The sequence below is a fragment of the Salvelinus fontinalis genome, chromosome 2 (genome assembly GCF_029448725.1).
Source record: "Salvelinus fontinalis isolate EN_2023a chromosome 2, ASM2944872v1, whole genome shotgun sequence".
Lineage (NCBI taxonomy): Eukaryota > Metazoa > Chordata > Actinopteri > Salmoniformes > Salmonidae > Salvelinus > Salvelinus fontinalis.
In genome coordinates this window covers 10019679-10034945 of record NC_074666.1, presented here as the reverse complement: position 1 = coordinate 10034945, position 15267 = coordinate 10019679, and the positions used below count along the sequence as shown (strand labels likewise).

Below are 15267 nucleotides of genomic sequence, written 5' to 3'. Positions count from 1 at the left end.
TCACCAGTAACTCCACTGCATGTATTCCTTATTTCGCTCTTTTACATCTGTCCTCTGATAATCTGTTGTCCCTTTTCCTACTCTCCTGGGACCATTCCTCCACTCCCTCTGTCGTGGGCTGTTTGAGTAGAAGTGAAATGATGCTGGGAATATCCTTCAGAATACTGATCAGAGGAGTCACACACACCATCTCTATCTCTCTTCTTTTTCACTCATATGCTTCTTCCTCTTCTTTCCTATGCTCTGTTTGTTCCATTCTTACATTGCTCCAGTTTTTTCCCCTTTATTTCTTTCACATCTCTCTTTCACTGCTGCTCGGTGTTCTCCGTTCCTCCGTTTCCTAGCATCATCAGTAAGGACTCCATCTGTCCCTCTCCTCCTCTTCTCTCTCTCTATCTTTCTCTCCCTCCCTGCTGTGCCCTCTGTTTCACTCTCTTCTCCTCAGAGTCATCTCCTCAACTATGAGCCTACTCATTTCCCAGCCTGGGCACAGTGGCTTTGCAGGTGACTGTCAGCATGTATGTGTGTGTGAGTCTGAAAGTGTATGTCAGAGGGTGTGCGCAGGCGCATGTGTAAGAGAGAACAGGAGGGAGAGCAGGAGTCAGAGACACAGTGAATAAACAGGCAGTTATCCTCTTAGATGCGCCGTTCAGTTCGCTCCCTCTCTGTCTCCCGCTCTCTTTCTCTCGCTCCTTCTCTTTCTGTCTCCCTCGCTCTGTCTTTCCCTCGCTCCCTCTCTTTCTATCTCCCTCACTCTGTCTTTCTCTCGCTCCCTCTCTCCCTTTCTGACCTTTCTGTCCCTCTCAGTGTCACCGCGCAAGTCCTGTATACTTGTCAGCGGAGAGAGACCGAGAGAGAGAGGGAGAGAGCGAGAGAAAGAGAATGAGAGGGAGGGATAGAGAGAGAGGGGGAGAGTGAGAGGGAGGGGGGAGGGAGGGAGAGCGAGAGAGGGTGGAGTGAGAGATGGGGGAGAGTAGGTAGGAGAAGGTGGGGCTTGTGTCTCTGTCTAATTAAAAAACAGAGTATGTACAGCTGCAGAGAGAGGGAGCGAGGAAGAGGGAGGAAGAGGGAGAAAGAGAGATATAATTGAATTGAAATTGAATTGATTGAGAGAGAGAGAGGAAGAAAGAGTGGGAGAGAGAGAGGGACCTTGAATTGAATTGAGAGCATGAGAGAGAGAGGGAGAGAGGGGGGGGGGGAACCCTGGCATGTGAGGTGGGAAAAGGAAGGAGGTATGACAGAACACCAAGGTTAGCTGTATAGGGCTGGAAGAAGGGCAGAGAGGGGGAGCAGAGAAGAAAAGAGAGAGGATAAGAGATAAGAAGAGAGGTTGAATTCTGCAGATGTATATTACTCATAATGTGAACAGAAGCAGCACAACCAGAGAATCATGATGAGGGGAACAATGAAGAGCGTATGAGTAAAGCATGCACCGTATTCTAAGTCCAATTCTAGAATTCTATTCATAGCCACTCACAGTTGAAATAGAAGGTTAAACTGCTGTTCTGTATGGATACAGTATATCTACCGTATAAAGATATTCCAAATCACCTTGATGTTGATTAAAAAAAATGTATAAGCAGTTTTATCCAAGTGATGATTCATAGATTCATTTGGCCTTGGCTCCAATTTATGCTGAGGTCTTTGTGTGTGTGTGTGTGTGTGTGTGTGTGTGTGTGTGTGTGTGTGTGTGTGTGTGTGTGTGTGTGTGTGTGTGTGTGTGTGTGTGTGTGTGTGTGTGTGTGTGTGTCTGTGTGTGTGTGTCTGTGTGTGTGTGTGTGTGTGTGTGAATTATTGTGTGCAACTATGTCTGTGCAAGTCTGTGTATTTCTTTGTGTGTGTGTGTGACTGCGCTGCCACACATATTTTCACATTCCTTGCATGTGTGTGTGTTCATGTGCAAATTAAGCAGTGTGCTGTGATGTCACGCCACAGTGGATAAATCTAATATGTTGTTTTATTCTGTCACGCTCAGGGTGTTGCTCTTTCTCTCTGTTTTACATGAAAGAGAGTATGCTATTTTCTGATCGCAGTCTGTTGACTAGAACCAATTGATTCAAGCAATTTTCTTCTTGTATTGTTACGACTGTATCATTATTCCTGCAGTACTTGTCATCCACCTAGTGTTGTAGAGCTTGCTGGGTGAGGGGATGCAGAGATAAGGTAAATGCCTGGGGGGTGGAGGGTAGACAGATCTCATCCCATTTGATTCGCTCTCTCTCTCTATCCAGCAAGGACTATGAATAACATGATAGGATATGATGAATAAGGAAGCTTCAAAGTGTCATTAGTGGAGGTGGCGAGAGGATGACAGCCACTTAAACTTAATTAACATGAAGCTCCTGGAACTCATCCTCGGTGGATTTGAGTCAGTTATTATGTAAAAACAGGCCGTGACTGCAGGCACGTCCCTCAATTCATCAAAACATCTAAAAGTGTGAACAGAGTGCTTCTAAGTGCAATAGGCCGTAGTTGTTTAGTAACACAGAACCATGGCGTAGTGTCGATCCACGATCCCTCTCTGAGCCAATAGGCGTCCGTGCTCTAGGGGCGAGACCGGGAACTGTAATTATTATTTATCACACTAATCCAAGCGGGCTCGGCGGGGCAGCCAATCAGATCCTGTTTTCACAGGGTCCACGGGAGCCAACGAAAGAACACAACTAGTTTTATTGGCGTTCATTAATCAAGCCAGTCATGTCTGGCCGGCTACAAGAGCGAATTTTAAGCAGAAGCCTTTAGTGCCGACTCAGATCAAGTCATCAATCATCTCCTAATGCAGTCTTGTAGAATTGGGGACATTGTCTAATGGGATGATCTAACCGTAGCCATTACCTGAAAAGGTTTTATTTTTTCGCTATCTGCAAACGTAAAACATGATGGATGAGTACCACGGATGGTCATTTGCTGGTCTCTTAAGAGCGTGTCATCCCAGAATGCACATATTCTTCTACGAGACAGAGACGGAACATTGTCATAGAGATCTTAAGCTCCTTTGATGAATGGCTAACTTCTGGGTTTCTGTCTCAGAGCAGAATGGGAGGTCAGATGAGATGAGAAACAAAGTGAATCATTGGAAGGGAGGAGAAAATGGATAAAGGAATAGATTGTGAAAGCCTATATCATAGACCTAGTCTTGGCACCAGGGTTTTAGGGGCCTGAGGTTTTGTGAAAAACACCATTATGGGAAATGGACTTATCCCTTACAGCTTTTAGCTGTATAGGGCATTCTGTGAATATGAAAACTTCCTCACTTCTCTGTTTGAATCAATTCAAATTGCATTAGGTTGCTCATCAACTTTAGAATACAAATGCAGTAGTAAAATTGTCTGAATATTAGTGCAGTTTAACATAGGCCCGGCTGGGTGTGAAAGCTGGACAAAGCTCTAGTGTAGTGTAGGCCTTGCAGTGATATGGTACATAGTCATCATTGAGAGCTGTGACAGCCAGGTGGCAGTGTTGTCTGTGAGAAGGACAACCAATTGTATGACCAACACAAAGCAACATCAACAACAACTGAAGTGGTGTATAATAGCCTACATAATCAATATTTAATAATCTTCTTACTGCAGGCCCATTGATTAGAGATGACAACAATTGATTAATAATTGTTGTAATGATAGGCTTCACTGGGCAGTTGTTTTTCAGAATGCCCTAGAGAAAAAAGCGAGCACAGATTCGTTCAATCCAAAGCCTCCATGTAAAGAATATTGAAGAATACGATCACTAGTTATGTTTCTATTAACTTGACTTGTGATTTTTTTGCAAATAAATAAAGACAATTGCCTGCTAAGGTGCATTTCCAGTTAACTATCTTGCGTCGATAAAAACAGCTTCACGTAACCATGTCACACTCACACAAAAAAACTACAGTGTTGAATAAAAATGAGGTGGTTGAAGGGTTTCCATTACCCATGTAGGCAAAATACACATTCATAAATTGTCGACAGCCTGTGTGCCCTCCCACCTATCTGTTTCATGTCTCAGGTAGCCCACAAACGCCAGCATGGACATCACGCACAAATCGACAGGTAGCCTAGCGGTTAAGAGCATTGGGTTCAGTATCTGAAAGGTTTCTATTTGAACCGACGAGGTGAAAAATCTGTTGATGTGTCCTTGAGCAAGGCACTTAACCCTACTTGCTATTGTAAGTCACTCTGTACAAGAGAGTCTGCTATTACAAAATACATAGTATTACAATAATTATCATATGACACAGTTTGTGCCATTCTTGATGAAACTTGCACTCCTGTAAATCTGAAAATATTGGATGGTGAAACTTGCATTCAGAAAAGCAATTCAGCCCCTCTTGAAATATACATTTTACGGACACCTATTTTACAATCGTTTTTTTATCAGGAATCAAGGTAAGACCCAGATGCAGACCGTAACCATGTTTATTACAGCAACAGGGGCAAAGGTACACGATGTCAGGCAGGCTCAGGGTCAGGCCAGGGAACATTCAAAGGGCGATAGGCCTATGGCAGAGCAGGGAAGGGTGTTGCGGTTGGCGGACACCAGGCAGCGCAGAGTTGTCTCAAGGTCCTGGTTGGCTCGCTGGTGGTGGAACCCAGAGGACAGGCTGGCCGTCAACCCAATGAGGGTGCAGAACGCCTTCCAGAACCGGGACGAGAACTGAGGGCCCAGGTCAGAGACCACGTCCATGGGAAGTCCATGTATCCGGAACACGAGCTGGGCCGTCTCCTTGGCCGAGGGTAGTTTGGGGAGAGGAATGAAGTGGGTGGCCTTGGAAAACCGGCCGACCACCGTCAGGATGGCAGTGTTGCCCTCAGACGGGGGGGAGACCCGCGACAAAATCCAGGGATATGTGGGACCATGGACGGTGATGGAGAGGCAGAGCTTGCAGAAGGCCCGCCGGAGCTTGCAGAGGAGTCTGTGCAAGAGGCGACGAATGTGGAGACATCAGGAACCATTATGGGCCACCACAAGCGTCGTCGCACAAACGCCAGGGAGCAGACCGCGTCAGGCACAAACATCCGGCTATCAGCAGGGCTCGTCGGATGTGGCAGGGTTTGCAAATCATTATAGACTACAAAGGGAAGCACAGCCGAGAGCTGCCCAGTGACACGAGCCTACCAGACGAGCTAAACTACTTCTATGCTTGCTTCGAGGCAAGTAACACTGAAACATGTATGAGAGCACCAGCTGTTCTGGAAGACTGTGTGATCACACTTTCCACAGCCAATGTGGGTAAGGGCTTAAAACAGGTCAACATTCACAAGGCTGCAGGGCAAGACATATTACCAGGACGTGTACTGCGAGCATGTGCTGACTACCGACCCGTAGCAACACGTCTGTAGCCATGAAGTGCTTTGAAAGGCTGGTCATGGCTCACATCAACACCATTATCCCAGAAACCCTAGACCCACTCCAATTTTCAAACCGCCCCAACAGATCCAAGATGATGCAATCTCTATTGCACTCCACACAGCCCTTCAACACCTGGACAAAAGGAACACCTATGTGAGAAAACTATTCATTGACTACAGGTCAGCGTTCAACACCATATTGCCCTCAAAGCGTATCAATAAGCTAAGGACCCTGGGACTAAACACCTCCCACTGCAACTGGATCCTGGACTTCCTGACGGGCGTCCCCCAGATGGTAAGGGTAGGTAACAACACATCCGCCACGATGATCCTCAACACAGGGGCCCCTCAGGGGTGCGTTCTCAGTCCCCTCTTGTACTCCCTGTTCACTCATGACTGCACGGCCAGGCACGAGTCCAATACTATCATTAAGTTTACCGATGACACAACAGTGGTAGGCCTGATCACCGACAATGACGAGACAGCCTATAGGGAGGAGGTCAGAGACCTGGCCGTGTGATGCCAGGGCAACAACCTCTCCCTCAAGATAAAGGAGATGATTGTGGAATACAGGAAAAAGGGGACCGAGCACGCTCTCATTCTCGGGGCTCCACGAGGCTGCAGTGGAGCACATTGAGAGCTTCAAGTTCCTTGGTGTCCACATCACCAACAATCTAACATGGTCCAAGCACACCAAGACAGTCGTGAAGGGGGCACGACAAAACCTATTCCCCCTCAGGAGACTGAAAAGATTTGGCATGGGTCCTCAGATCCTCAAAAGGTTCTACAGTTCTATAGCTGCCCCATTGAGAGCATCCTGACTGGTTGCATCACTGCCTGGTATGGCAACTGCTCGGCCTCCGACCACAAGGCACTACAGAGGGTAGTGTGAACGACCCAGTACATCACTGGGGCCAAGCTTCCTGCCATCCAGGACCTCTATACCAGGCAGTGTCAGAGGAAGGCCCTACAAATTCTCAAAGACTCCAGCCACCCTTGTCATAGACTGTTCTCTCTGCTGCCAAATGGCAAGCGGTACCGGACCGCCAAGTCTAGGTCCAAGAGGCTTCTAACAGCTTCTACCCCCAAGCCATAAGACTCCTGAACACCTAATCAAATGGCTACCCAGACTATTTGCATTGCCCTCCCCCTATTTTACACCGCTGCTACTCTCTGTTGTTATCATCTATGCATAGTCACTTTAATAACTTTTAATAACTACATATTATCTCAAATAACCGGTGCCCCCGCACATTGACTCTGTACCGGTACACCCCTCTATATAGGCTCACTATTGTTATTTTACTGCTGCTCTTTAATTACTTGTTACTTTTATTCCTTATTCTTATCCATATTTTTAACTGCATTGTTGGTTAGGGGCTCGTAAGTTAGCATTTCACTGTAATGTCTACACCTGTTGTATTCGGCGCATGTGACTAATACAATTTGATTTGATTTGATTTGCCTGGAGTTGAGGCGTTTGGCGGTGCTGAGATGCTGCAAATGTTTGTGGTCGGTCCATACGATGAATGGATGTTACGCCCCTTCCAGACAGTACCTCCATTCCTCCAACGCCATCGTCACTGCGAGAAGCTCACGATTTCCCACATCGTAGTTTCCCTCCGTATTGTTGAGGTGATGGGAGAAGAAGGCGCAGGGATGTAGCTTCAGGTCCAGGGCAGAATGCTGGGACAGAACCACCCCCACTCCTACATCCGATGCATCGGCCTCCACCACGAACTCATGGGAAGGGTCAGGATGGGAGAAGTGGTGAAGCTGTGATTGAGGTCCCTGAACGCACGGTCAGCAGCAGGGGACCACGTGAATGGAACCTTAGGAGAAGGGAGTGCTGACAGGGGGGAAGCCAGGGTGCTGTAACCCCGGACGAAGCGGCGATAGAAATTGGCGAACCCCAGGAAATGTTGCAGCTGCACCATGGAAGAAGGCTGGGGCCAATCCACCACCGCTCTCACCTTCCCGTGATCCATCTGGACACTACCAGCGGAGATGATGTACCCCAGAAAGGGGATGGTGGAGCGATGGAACTCCCACTTCTCTGCCTTAACAAACAGCTGGTTCTCTAGGAGGCGTTGAAGAACCTGTCGGATGTGGAGCACATGCTTTTTTGGGGGAGCGGGAGAGTACGAGGATGTCATCAATGTAGACGAAGGCGAACCGGTTCAACATGTCGCGGAGAACATAATTTACCTGGAGCCCGGAACACAGCAGGGGCATTGGTGAGGCCAAATGGCATGACCAACTACTCGTAGTGGCGGCTGGCTGTATTGAAGGCGGTCTTCCACTCATCCCCCTCCCGTATCTGCACCAGGTGGTAGGCGTTCCGTAGATCCAGCTTGGAAAACACGGTGGCCCCCTGGAGTGGCTCGAAGGCCGAGGAGATGAGTGGTAGCGGGTCTTCACCGTTATGTCATTGAGTCCTCGGTAGTCGATGCACGGGCACAGGGTCTTGTCCTTCTTCTCCACAAAGAAGACCCCTGCGCCAGCGGAAGAGGATGAAAGACATATAAATCATGCAGCTAGGAAGTCCCCAATGTAGGTGTCCATAGTCTTGGTCTCCAGTCCCGACAACAAGTACAGTCGGAGCGGTGCTAGGGAGAAGGTCAATCCCGCAGTCATAAGGTCGGTGCGGCGAAAGCAAAGTGGCTCAGGCCTTGTTGAACACCTCCCAAAGGTCCTGGCACTCTGTGGGAATGGCAGAGAGGTCCGGGGCACCTTCCAAGCCCCCAGGAAGACGGGCAGGTTGCGTTGACTTCAGACACTGGGCATGGCAGAACGGACTCCTGCCCATGATGGCACCAGTAGACCAGTTGATGAGGGGATTGTGTCGTTGGAGCCAGGAGAATCCCAATGCTATGGGAATCTAAGGAGACTTGATGAGCAGGATTTGAATAGTCTCGCTGTGATTCCCTGACACTCGTAGGTTGATGGGAGTGGTAATATGAGTGACCCGGTCTATAGAGTGCCCGTCCAGCACTCTAACATCCATAGAAGAGGAGAGGGGCTGTGGGGATGTTCAGCTTGGAAGCCACGGTAGTGTCCAAAAAACTCGGCCCACGAGTCAATGAGGACCCGGAGAGATTTAGACTGGCCTCCCCACAGCAGAATGGCATGAACAGGGGTGCGAGCAAGGGAGGCGGGAAAGTTCTCCATATAGCCCACCAGAGTATTTGTTCTTACCAGTGAGCCTGATCTCTTTAGAGGACAAGAGGACACAAAATGACCACAAAATGACCAAAAACCACTGGTAGAATTGACAAACAAGACAAACTGTTCACAGATAAATTCACAGGGGATAATGGGGAGGGGGGGGGCACCTGGAGGGGGGTGGAGACAATCACAAAGACAGGTGAAACAGATCAGGGTGTGCCAATTTTGTTTGTTTTGAATCCTGGTCTTCCTCTATTTCTGATGTCTGTCCAGTTTGATTTCTATTTGCCATTTGGTTTTAACTGTGCTATTTCACAAAAGTTCTGAACCCATATACATTTTACAGACACATTATATTTTACATTTGTTTTCTTGTTGTTATTAGTCCCACCCTTCAGCTCCATTCAACCCCTCCCATCTATCTCATAACACCATACATACTGGATTTCTATTTTTTTTACTTTTATTTAACTAAGTCAGTTAAGAGCAAATTCCTATTTACAATGACAGCCTACCCAAGCCAAACCCAGACTACGTTGGGACAATTGTGCATCGCCCTATGGGACTCCCAATCACGGCAAGATGTGATGCAGCCTGGAATCGAACCAGGTACTGCAGTGACACCTCTTGCTCTAAGATGCAGTGTCTTAGACCACTGCGCCACTCGGGAGCCATATATTTTTCAACTATGCTGTGATGCTTCACAAAAGTTCTGAACATTTCTATTTTCATAGTTTCTACAGATTGTTGCATCAATATATCCACATAATTTTCCATCCTCATGATGCCATCTATTTTGTGAAGTGCATCAGTCCCTCCTGCAGCAAAGCACCCCCACAACATGATGCTGCTGTGGTTGCTAACGCGTATAGGGTTGAATCATTGGCATGGGCACACTGATTTTTTAAAATGCCAGTGGCAAGTCATTAGTAAAAATAGAAAAGAGTAGAGGGCCTAGAGAGCTGCCCTGCGTTACACCACACTTTACATGTTTGACATTAGAGAAGCGTTATATTAGATAGATAGCTCTGAATCCACGAAATGGCAGAGATTGAAAAGCAAAAGTATTGTTAGGTATTACTTCACTGTAGGAGCTAGGAACATAAGCATTTCACTACACACGTCATAAAATCTGCGAACGTGTACGCGACCAATAAAATTGGGTTTGATATCATGATGATTTGTATCAAGTGTGTGGTCTTTTGTTTCGCAAACTCTGGTAGACTTCAGTGCAGCTTTTGATATTATTGATCACACTGTAGTCTGCTGCTGGAAAAACATATGTGTTATGGCTTTACACCCCTGGCTATAATGTGGATAAAGAGTTACTTGTCTAACAGAACACAGAGGGTGTTCTTTAATGGAAGCCTCTCCTACATAATCCACATAGTCAAGGAAAATGTATGGAGTAAAAAGTACATGATTTTCTTTAGGCCCTGTTCGTAAACCATGTCGAAGGTCGTTCCAAATCCACTCACAGGCATTTGTTTACACCTTGTTCCTTCATGTTAACTTATTAGCTAGCTAAAAACCTGGTTAATTTACCAATATATCTAAACATTTGGGGGCACAGAAAGAAAGGAAAATGACTAGCTTCTTTAGAAGATCAATGATCATAGCAATTACAAAATGACTGATCTCTTGCATGTCGTCACTCAAAAACGTTGCGCTCTTAAAGAGACAGTTTTCTATTTAATGCATCTCAATAGGTAGAGCTTTTACACCATGTAGACACCTACTATTCCACAAACCACTTTGAATTCATTTCAATTACAGGTTTTTGTATCAACATTTTAGCTTTTTACATAATAAACAAATATCTTTACAGGGTTAAATATTGGTTTCTAGAGCACAACATGTGCTTCAAAAGTAGATATAGGCCCAATATACTATATATCGATCAATAAATAAATATTCTGGTTCTCCTAGATTTCATGTTGTGCTCCTAACTTTTTTATATTAGGAGCACCAGTGCTACCAACGAACAATATTAATTTAGAGCTGTGTGTGTGTGTGTTTGAAGAGGAAGATAGGAAGGAAAGGGCAAAAACATGGAATCAGAAGAGCTACTGCTATCATGACGGCCCGCCCTTATGCCCCATGGTATCTCTATGGACACACAACATGTACTTACTTCACAGGCACTGAACGAGCCTGAGTCTACATGCGGAGTGCCGATGCCACTAGTTGCTGGGCTTCTTTTCAAAGGAATTAAATAGATCCGTCACAAGTGGGGTAGCTCATAGATTGTACACTGAACAGAAATATAAATGCAACAATTTTAACGATTTTACATGTTGTGTTTATATTTTTGTTCACTATATATACACTGTATGTGTATATAGGATACACTGTACATATAATTATATGGGTGAATTTGTTTGTTTTTTAAACATTGCCATTTAAAAGTATTATTTAAATTAATTTCAAATGTAGGTTACAACTTTCAATACACATTGTCTGAATGGAGTTGAAGTGAGTTAAATCAATTATCTCTTAATCTAATCCACTGTACAAGTGTTGTCAGCTACTTAAATTGCTGTGTGAGTCTTTACTGTTGAGCTTCCCCACTGGGCACAGATGTCATTTCAACATCTATTCCACGTTGGTTCTTTGAAATGATGTGGAAACAACGTTGATTCAACCAGTGTGTGCCCAGTGGGTCAAGTCTGTTTTGTTTACCTCGATCTGCTCTGCACGTGGGTAGGGAGGGAGTGCTGGCGGATTAGCGTGCTCTGATCATCACAGTCTACGTGCTACCATAACAACAGTGAATGAAGAAAGGCAGTTTAGAATACAGTTTTCTCCTCATTGCTCGTGTTTGTCAGTGTCTCTCTCTCTGAATTTAAATCATCCTTCGGCCACTAACATGTCTCTGTCAGGTTCGCAGACTCCAGAGGACGGCTTGTACGGTAAGGGTTTGGGGGACTGAGCTGGCCGGGGTGGTTACTTTGTGTCAATGTATAAAAAATTATTTATTGTTTTTGGGTCAATGCAAAGTCGGGTCAATGATGATTGATTTGTATGTTACTATCAAATGTTTCTAAAAGCCTTGTTACTGCCCTAGGATGACTCTTTCTCTGTGTTTACCATAGGGATTAACTATGCCCAAGTGTTTTTCTAGGTTACATTCTTTAAAAAATAATTCCAAAAGGGGTCCATCAGGAAAAGAACAGTATTGATGTATAAATGATTATGTTCATCCTCAGGCCTATAACGTTTAATTGTTAGTAACAATCAATTAATGATGCATGAACATTGACCTCTTTCATTAGAAGGTTGTTTGCTACATTTGACTTAATTCACACACAACACTTACATAATCATTAACCACGACAGAATGCATGGATAGCGTGGCAGGTTAGGAGAGAAACGTTAGCACACCCATTTGGAGTTGTTGCCACTGACATGTCATTGTGTAAACAGATTTCATGACTCACCTTTTTCTATCTCCCTAAGCCAATTAAACCCGGGAGATTTCCCTGAGGCTTATAGCTCATTGTACAGTTTGCTTATAGTCTCTACAGTACATGGGAGATGCTGTCCAGCTGTCAATGTATACACAACTCATACACAGATGGGAATAGTACATTGAACATGGTTGAACCGTAAACAGATTTATAAAGCCATAATATCTAGGACTTAAACGCAAAGCTTTGGAACGAGCACAACAACACATTTGTGCTTTGTTTTTCAAGAACTAGGCCTATATTAACAGACATTACATAAACCTGATTGGCACTAATTCTATGGATGGATACTGGACGATTGACAGGCATTGGGTATTGCTGCAGTGCAACATGGTCAAGACCACAGAGAGAGAAAGAGAGAGAAACAGCAGGCTGGCAGCCAATGATTATGTCATAACTCTCTCTCTTGGAGGAAAACTAGGGCAACAGCCCAGTTTCCCCTCTGTGCTCTCTTCTCCACCCTCTCCTCTATTCATATGCCCTCCTCACTGTTGCTGTTAACATGATCTCTCACTTCATTAAAAAAAATGAACTTCCTTAAAAAATTAAAAAGGGGAAGAGACAAACAGAGGGGATGAGTGTTGATGATGTTTGCATACATGCATTCCAGAGAGAGAGATAATGAGATAGGAGAGAGGAGAGGGTGGATCATCTCATACAGAAATAAGATCTTATGTAAGCAGGCGGCACTCTGTCAGGGCACTATGCCAGGGCAATCTGTCAGGGCATTCTGACAGGGCACTCTGCCAGGGCACTCTGACAGAGCACTCTGTCAGGGCACTCTGTCAGGGCACTCTGTCAGGGCAATCTGTCAGGGCATTCTGACAGGGCACTCTGCCAGGGCACTCTGACAGAGCACTCTGACAGGGCATTCTGTCAGGGCACTCTGTCAGGGCACTCTGCCAGGGCACTCTGCCAGGGCACTCTGGCAGGGCACTCTGCCAGGGCACTCTGTCAGGGCACTCTGCCAGGGCACTCTGTCAGGGCACTCTGTCAGGGCACTCTGTCAGGGCACTCTGTCAGGGCACTCTGTCAGGGCACTCTGTCAGGGCATTCTGTCAGGGCACTCTGTCAGGGCACTCTGTCAGGGCACTCTGTCAGGGCACTCTGTCAGGGCACTCTGCCAGGGCACTCTGTCAGGGCACTCTGTCAGGGCACTCTGTCAGGGCACTCTGTCAGGGCACTCTGCCAGGGCACTCTGTCAGGGCACTCTGCCAGGGCACTCTGTCAGGGCACTCTGTCAGGGCACTCTGTCAGGGCACTCTGTCAGGGCACTCTGTCAGGGCACTCTGCCAGGGCACTCTGCCAGGGCACTCTGCCAGGGCACTCTGTCAGTACTTGGCCTTGTTTGTTTGTGTGTGTTAGTGTGTGTTGTGTTAGTCCGTGTGCATGTGTTGTATGTGCTTATCATGGAACACTCAAACAATGCAACAGACTAGTTTCAGAAGGAGCAGTGATGAGATTATCATGTTAAAGACCAGAGACCAGTAGGTTTAAAGATAAGTGCTAAATGCATTTTAAGGAATATAGTTGTAGTTGTTATCATAATAAAATATATACAATTCACAACGTGATTCACACAATAAACAATGTTCACAATAGGCCTAGTTAAATGTCCATATCCCGGGTAAATAGTCTATTAGTATTTCAATACCTCAGGTGCACCCATCTAATATCAATAATCACCGGTATATCATCAGATCAATTCAATATAGAACTTCGCTAGCACAGACTGGAATATGTTCCGGGATTCATCCAATAACATTGAGGAGTTTACCACATCACCGGCTTTTTCAATTAGTGCTACGACGACGTCTTCCCCACAGTGACCGTACATACATATCCCAACCAGAAGCCATGGATTACAGGAAACATCCGCACTGAGCTAAAGGCTAGAGCTGCCGCTAATCCGGACTCTTATAACAAATCCCGCTACGACCTCCGACGAGTCATCAAACTTGCAAACGTCAATGCAGGACTAATATCGAATCCTACTACCCCGGCCCTGACACTTGTCGGATGTGGCAGGGCTTGCAAACTATCACCGATTACAAAGGGAAATCCAGCCGCGAACTGCCCAGTGACGCGAGTCTACAAGATGACCTAAATGTACTGAACAAAAATAGAAATGCAACAAGTGTTGGTCCCATGCTGAAATAAAAGATCTCAGCAATTTTCCATGTGCACAAAAAGCTTATTTCTCTCAAATGCTGTGCACACATTGGTTATATCCTTGTTAGTGAGCATTTCATCTTTGCCAAGACAATCCATCCACCTGACAGGTGTGGCATATCAAGAAGCTGATTAAATGGGATGATCATTACACAGGTGCACCTTGTGCTGAGGACAATAAAACGGCACTCTAAAATGTGCAGTTTTGTCACAACACAATGCCACAGATGACTCAAGTTTTGAGGGAGCATGCAATTGGCATGCTGACTGCAGGAATGTCCACCACAGCTGTTGCTGGAGTTGTTTTAGAGAATTTGGCAGTACGTCCAACTGGCTTCACAACCGCAGACCATGTGTAACCACGCAGCCCAGGACCTCCATATCTGGCTTTATCAACTGCGGGATCGTCTGAGACCAGCCACCCTGATAACTGATGAAACTGTGGGTTTCTACAACTGAAGAATTTCTGCACAAACTGTCAGAAATCGTCTCAGGGAAGCTCATCTGTGGGCTTGTGGTCCTCACTAGGGTCTTGAAGTTAGCATTGGCCCAGTAACGCGACGCAAACACAGTAGCTTAATTTGTGAAAAATTTTACTTAATAAGTTAATGGTCCACAAACTCATGCACATTTGTGGCCTGCTGGAGTTCATTTTACAGGGCTCTGGCAGTGCTACTCCTTGCACAAAGGCGGAGGTAGCGGTCCTGCTGCTGGGTTGTTGCCCTCCTACGGCCTCCTCCACTTCTCCTGATGTACTGGCCTGTCTCCTGGTAGCGCCTCCATGCTCTGGACACTACGCTGACAGACACAGCAAACCTTTTTGCCACAGCTCGCATTGATGTGCCATCCTGGATGAGCTGCACTACCTGAGCCACTTGTGTGGGTTGTAGACTCCGTCTCATGCTACCACTAGAGTGAGAGCACCGCCAGCATTCAAAAGTGACCAAAACATCAGCCAGGAAGCATAGGAACTGAGAAGTGGTCTGTGGTCACCACCTGCAGAACCATTCCTTTTTTGGGGGTGTCTTACTAATTGCCTATAATTTCCACCTTTTGTCTATTCCATTTGCACAACAGCATGTGAAATTTATTGTCAATCAGTGTTGCTTCCTAAGTGGACAGTTTGA

At 46.0% G+C, this 15267-nt stretch overlaps 2 protein-coding genes across 5 annotated transcripts in view; one reads left to right on the top strand and one right to left on the bottom strand.

Annotated features, from left to right (window-relative positions):
• Window positions 1-821, bottom strand: part of LOC129811569 (mucin-2-like) — a 93972-nt gene extending 93151 nt beyond the window's left edge. For 3 of the 4 annotated variants that reach the window (XM_055863009.1, XM_055862983.1, XM_055863018.1), the window contains exon 1: window positions 5-821. The gene's annotated coding sequence lies outside the window, so the exon portion shown is untranslated. The remainder of the gene's footprint in view (window positions 1-4) is intronic. The other variant, XM_055862992.1, reaches the window with a different exon arrangement.
• A 10371-nt stretch (window positions 822-11192) lies between these two features.
• The window catches only part of LOC129811692 (BCL2/adenovirus E1B 19 kDa protein-interacting protein 3-like), a 38911-nt gene continuing 34836 nt past the window's right edge, over window positions 11193-15267 (top strand). The window contains exon 1 of the mRNA XM_055863212.1: window positions 11193-11410. Coding sequence (XP_055719187.1) covers window positions 11368-11410 — 43 coding nt within the window. The 5' untranslated portion in view covers window positions 11193-11367. The remainder of the gene's footprint in view (window positions 11411-15267) is intronic.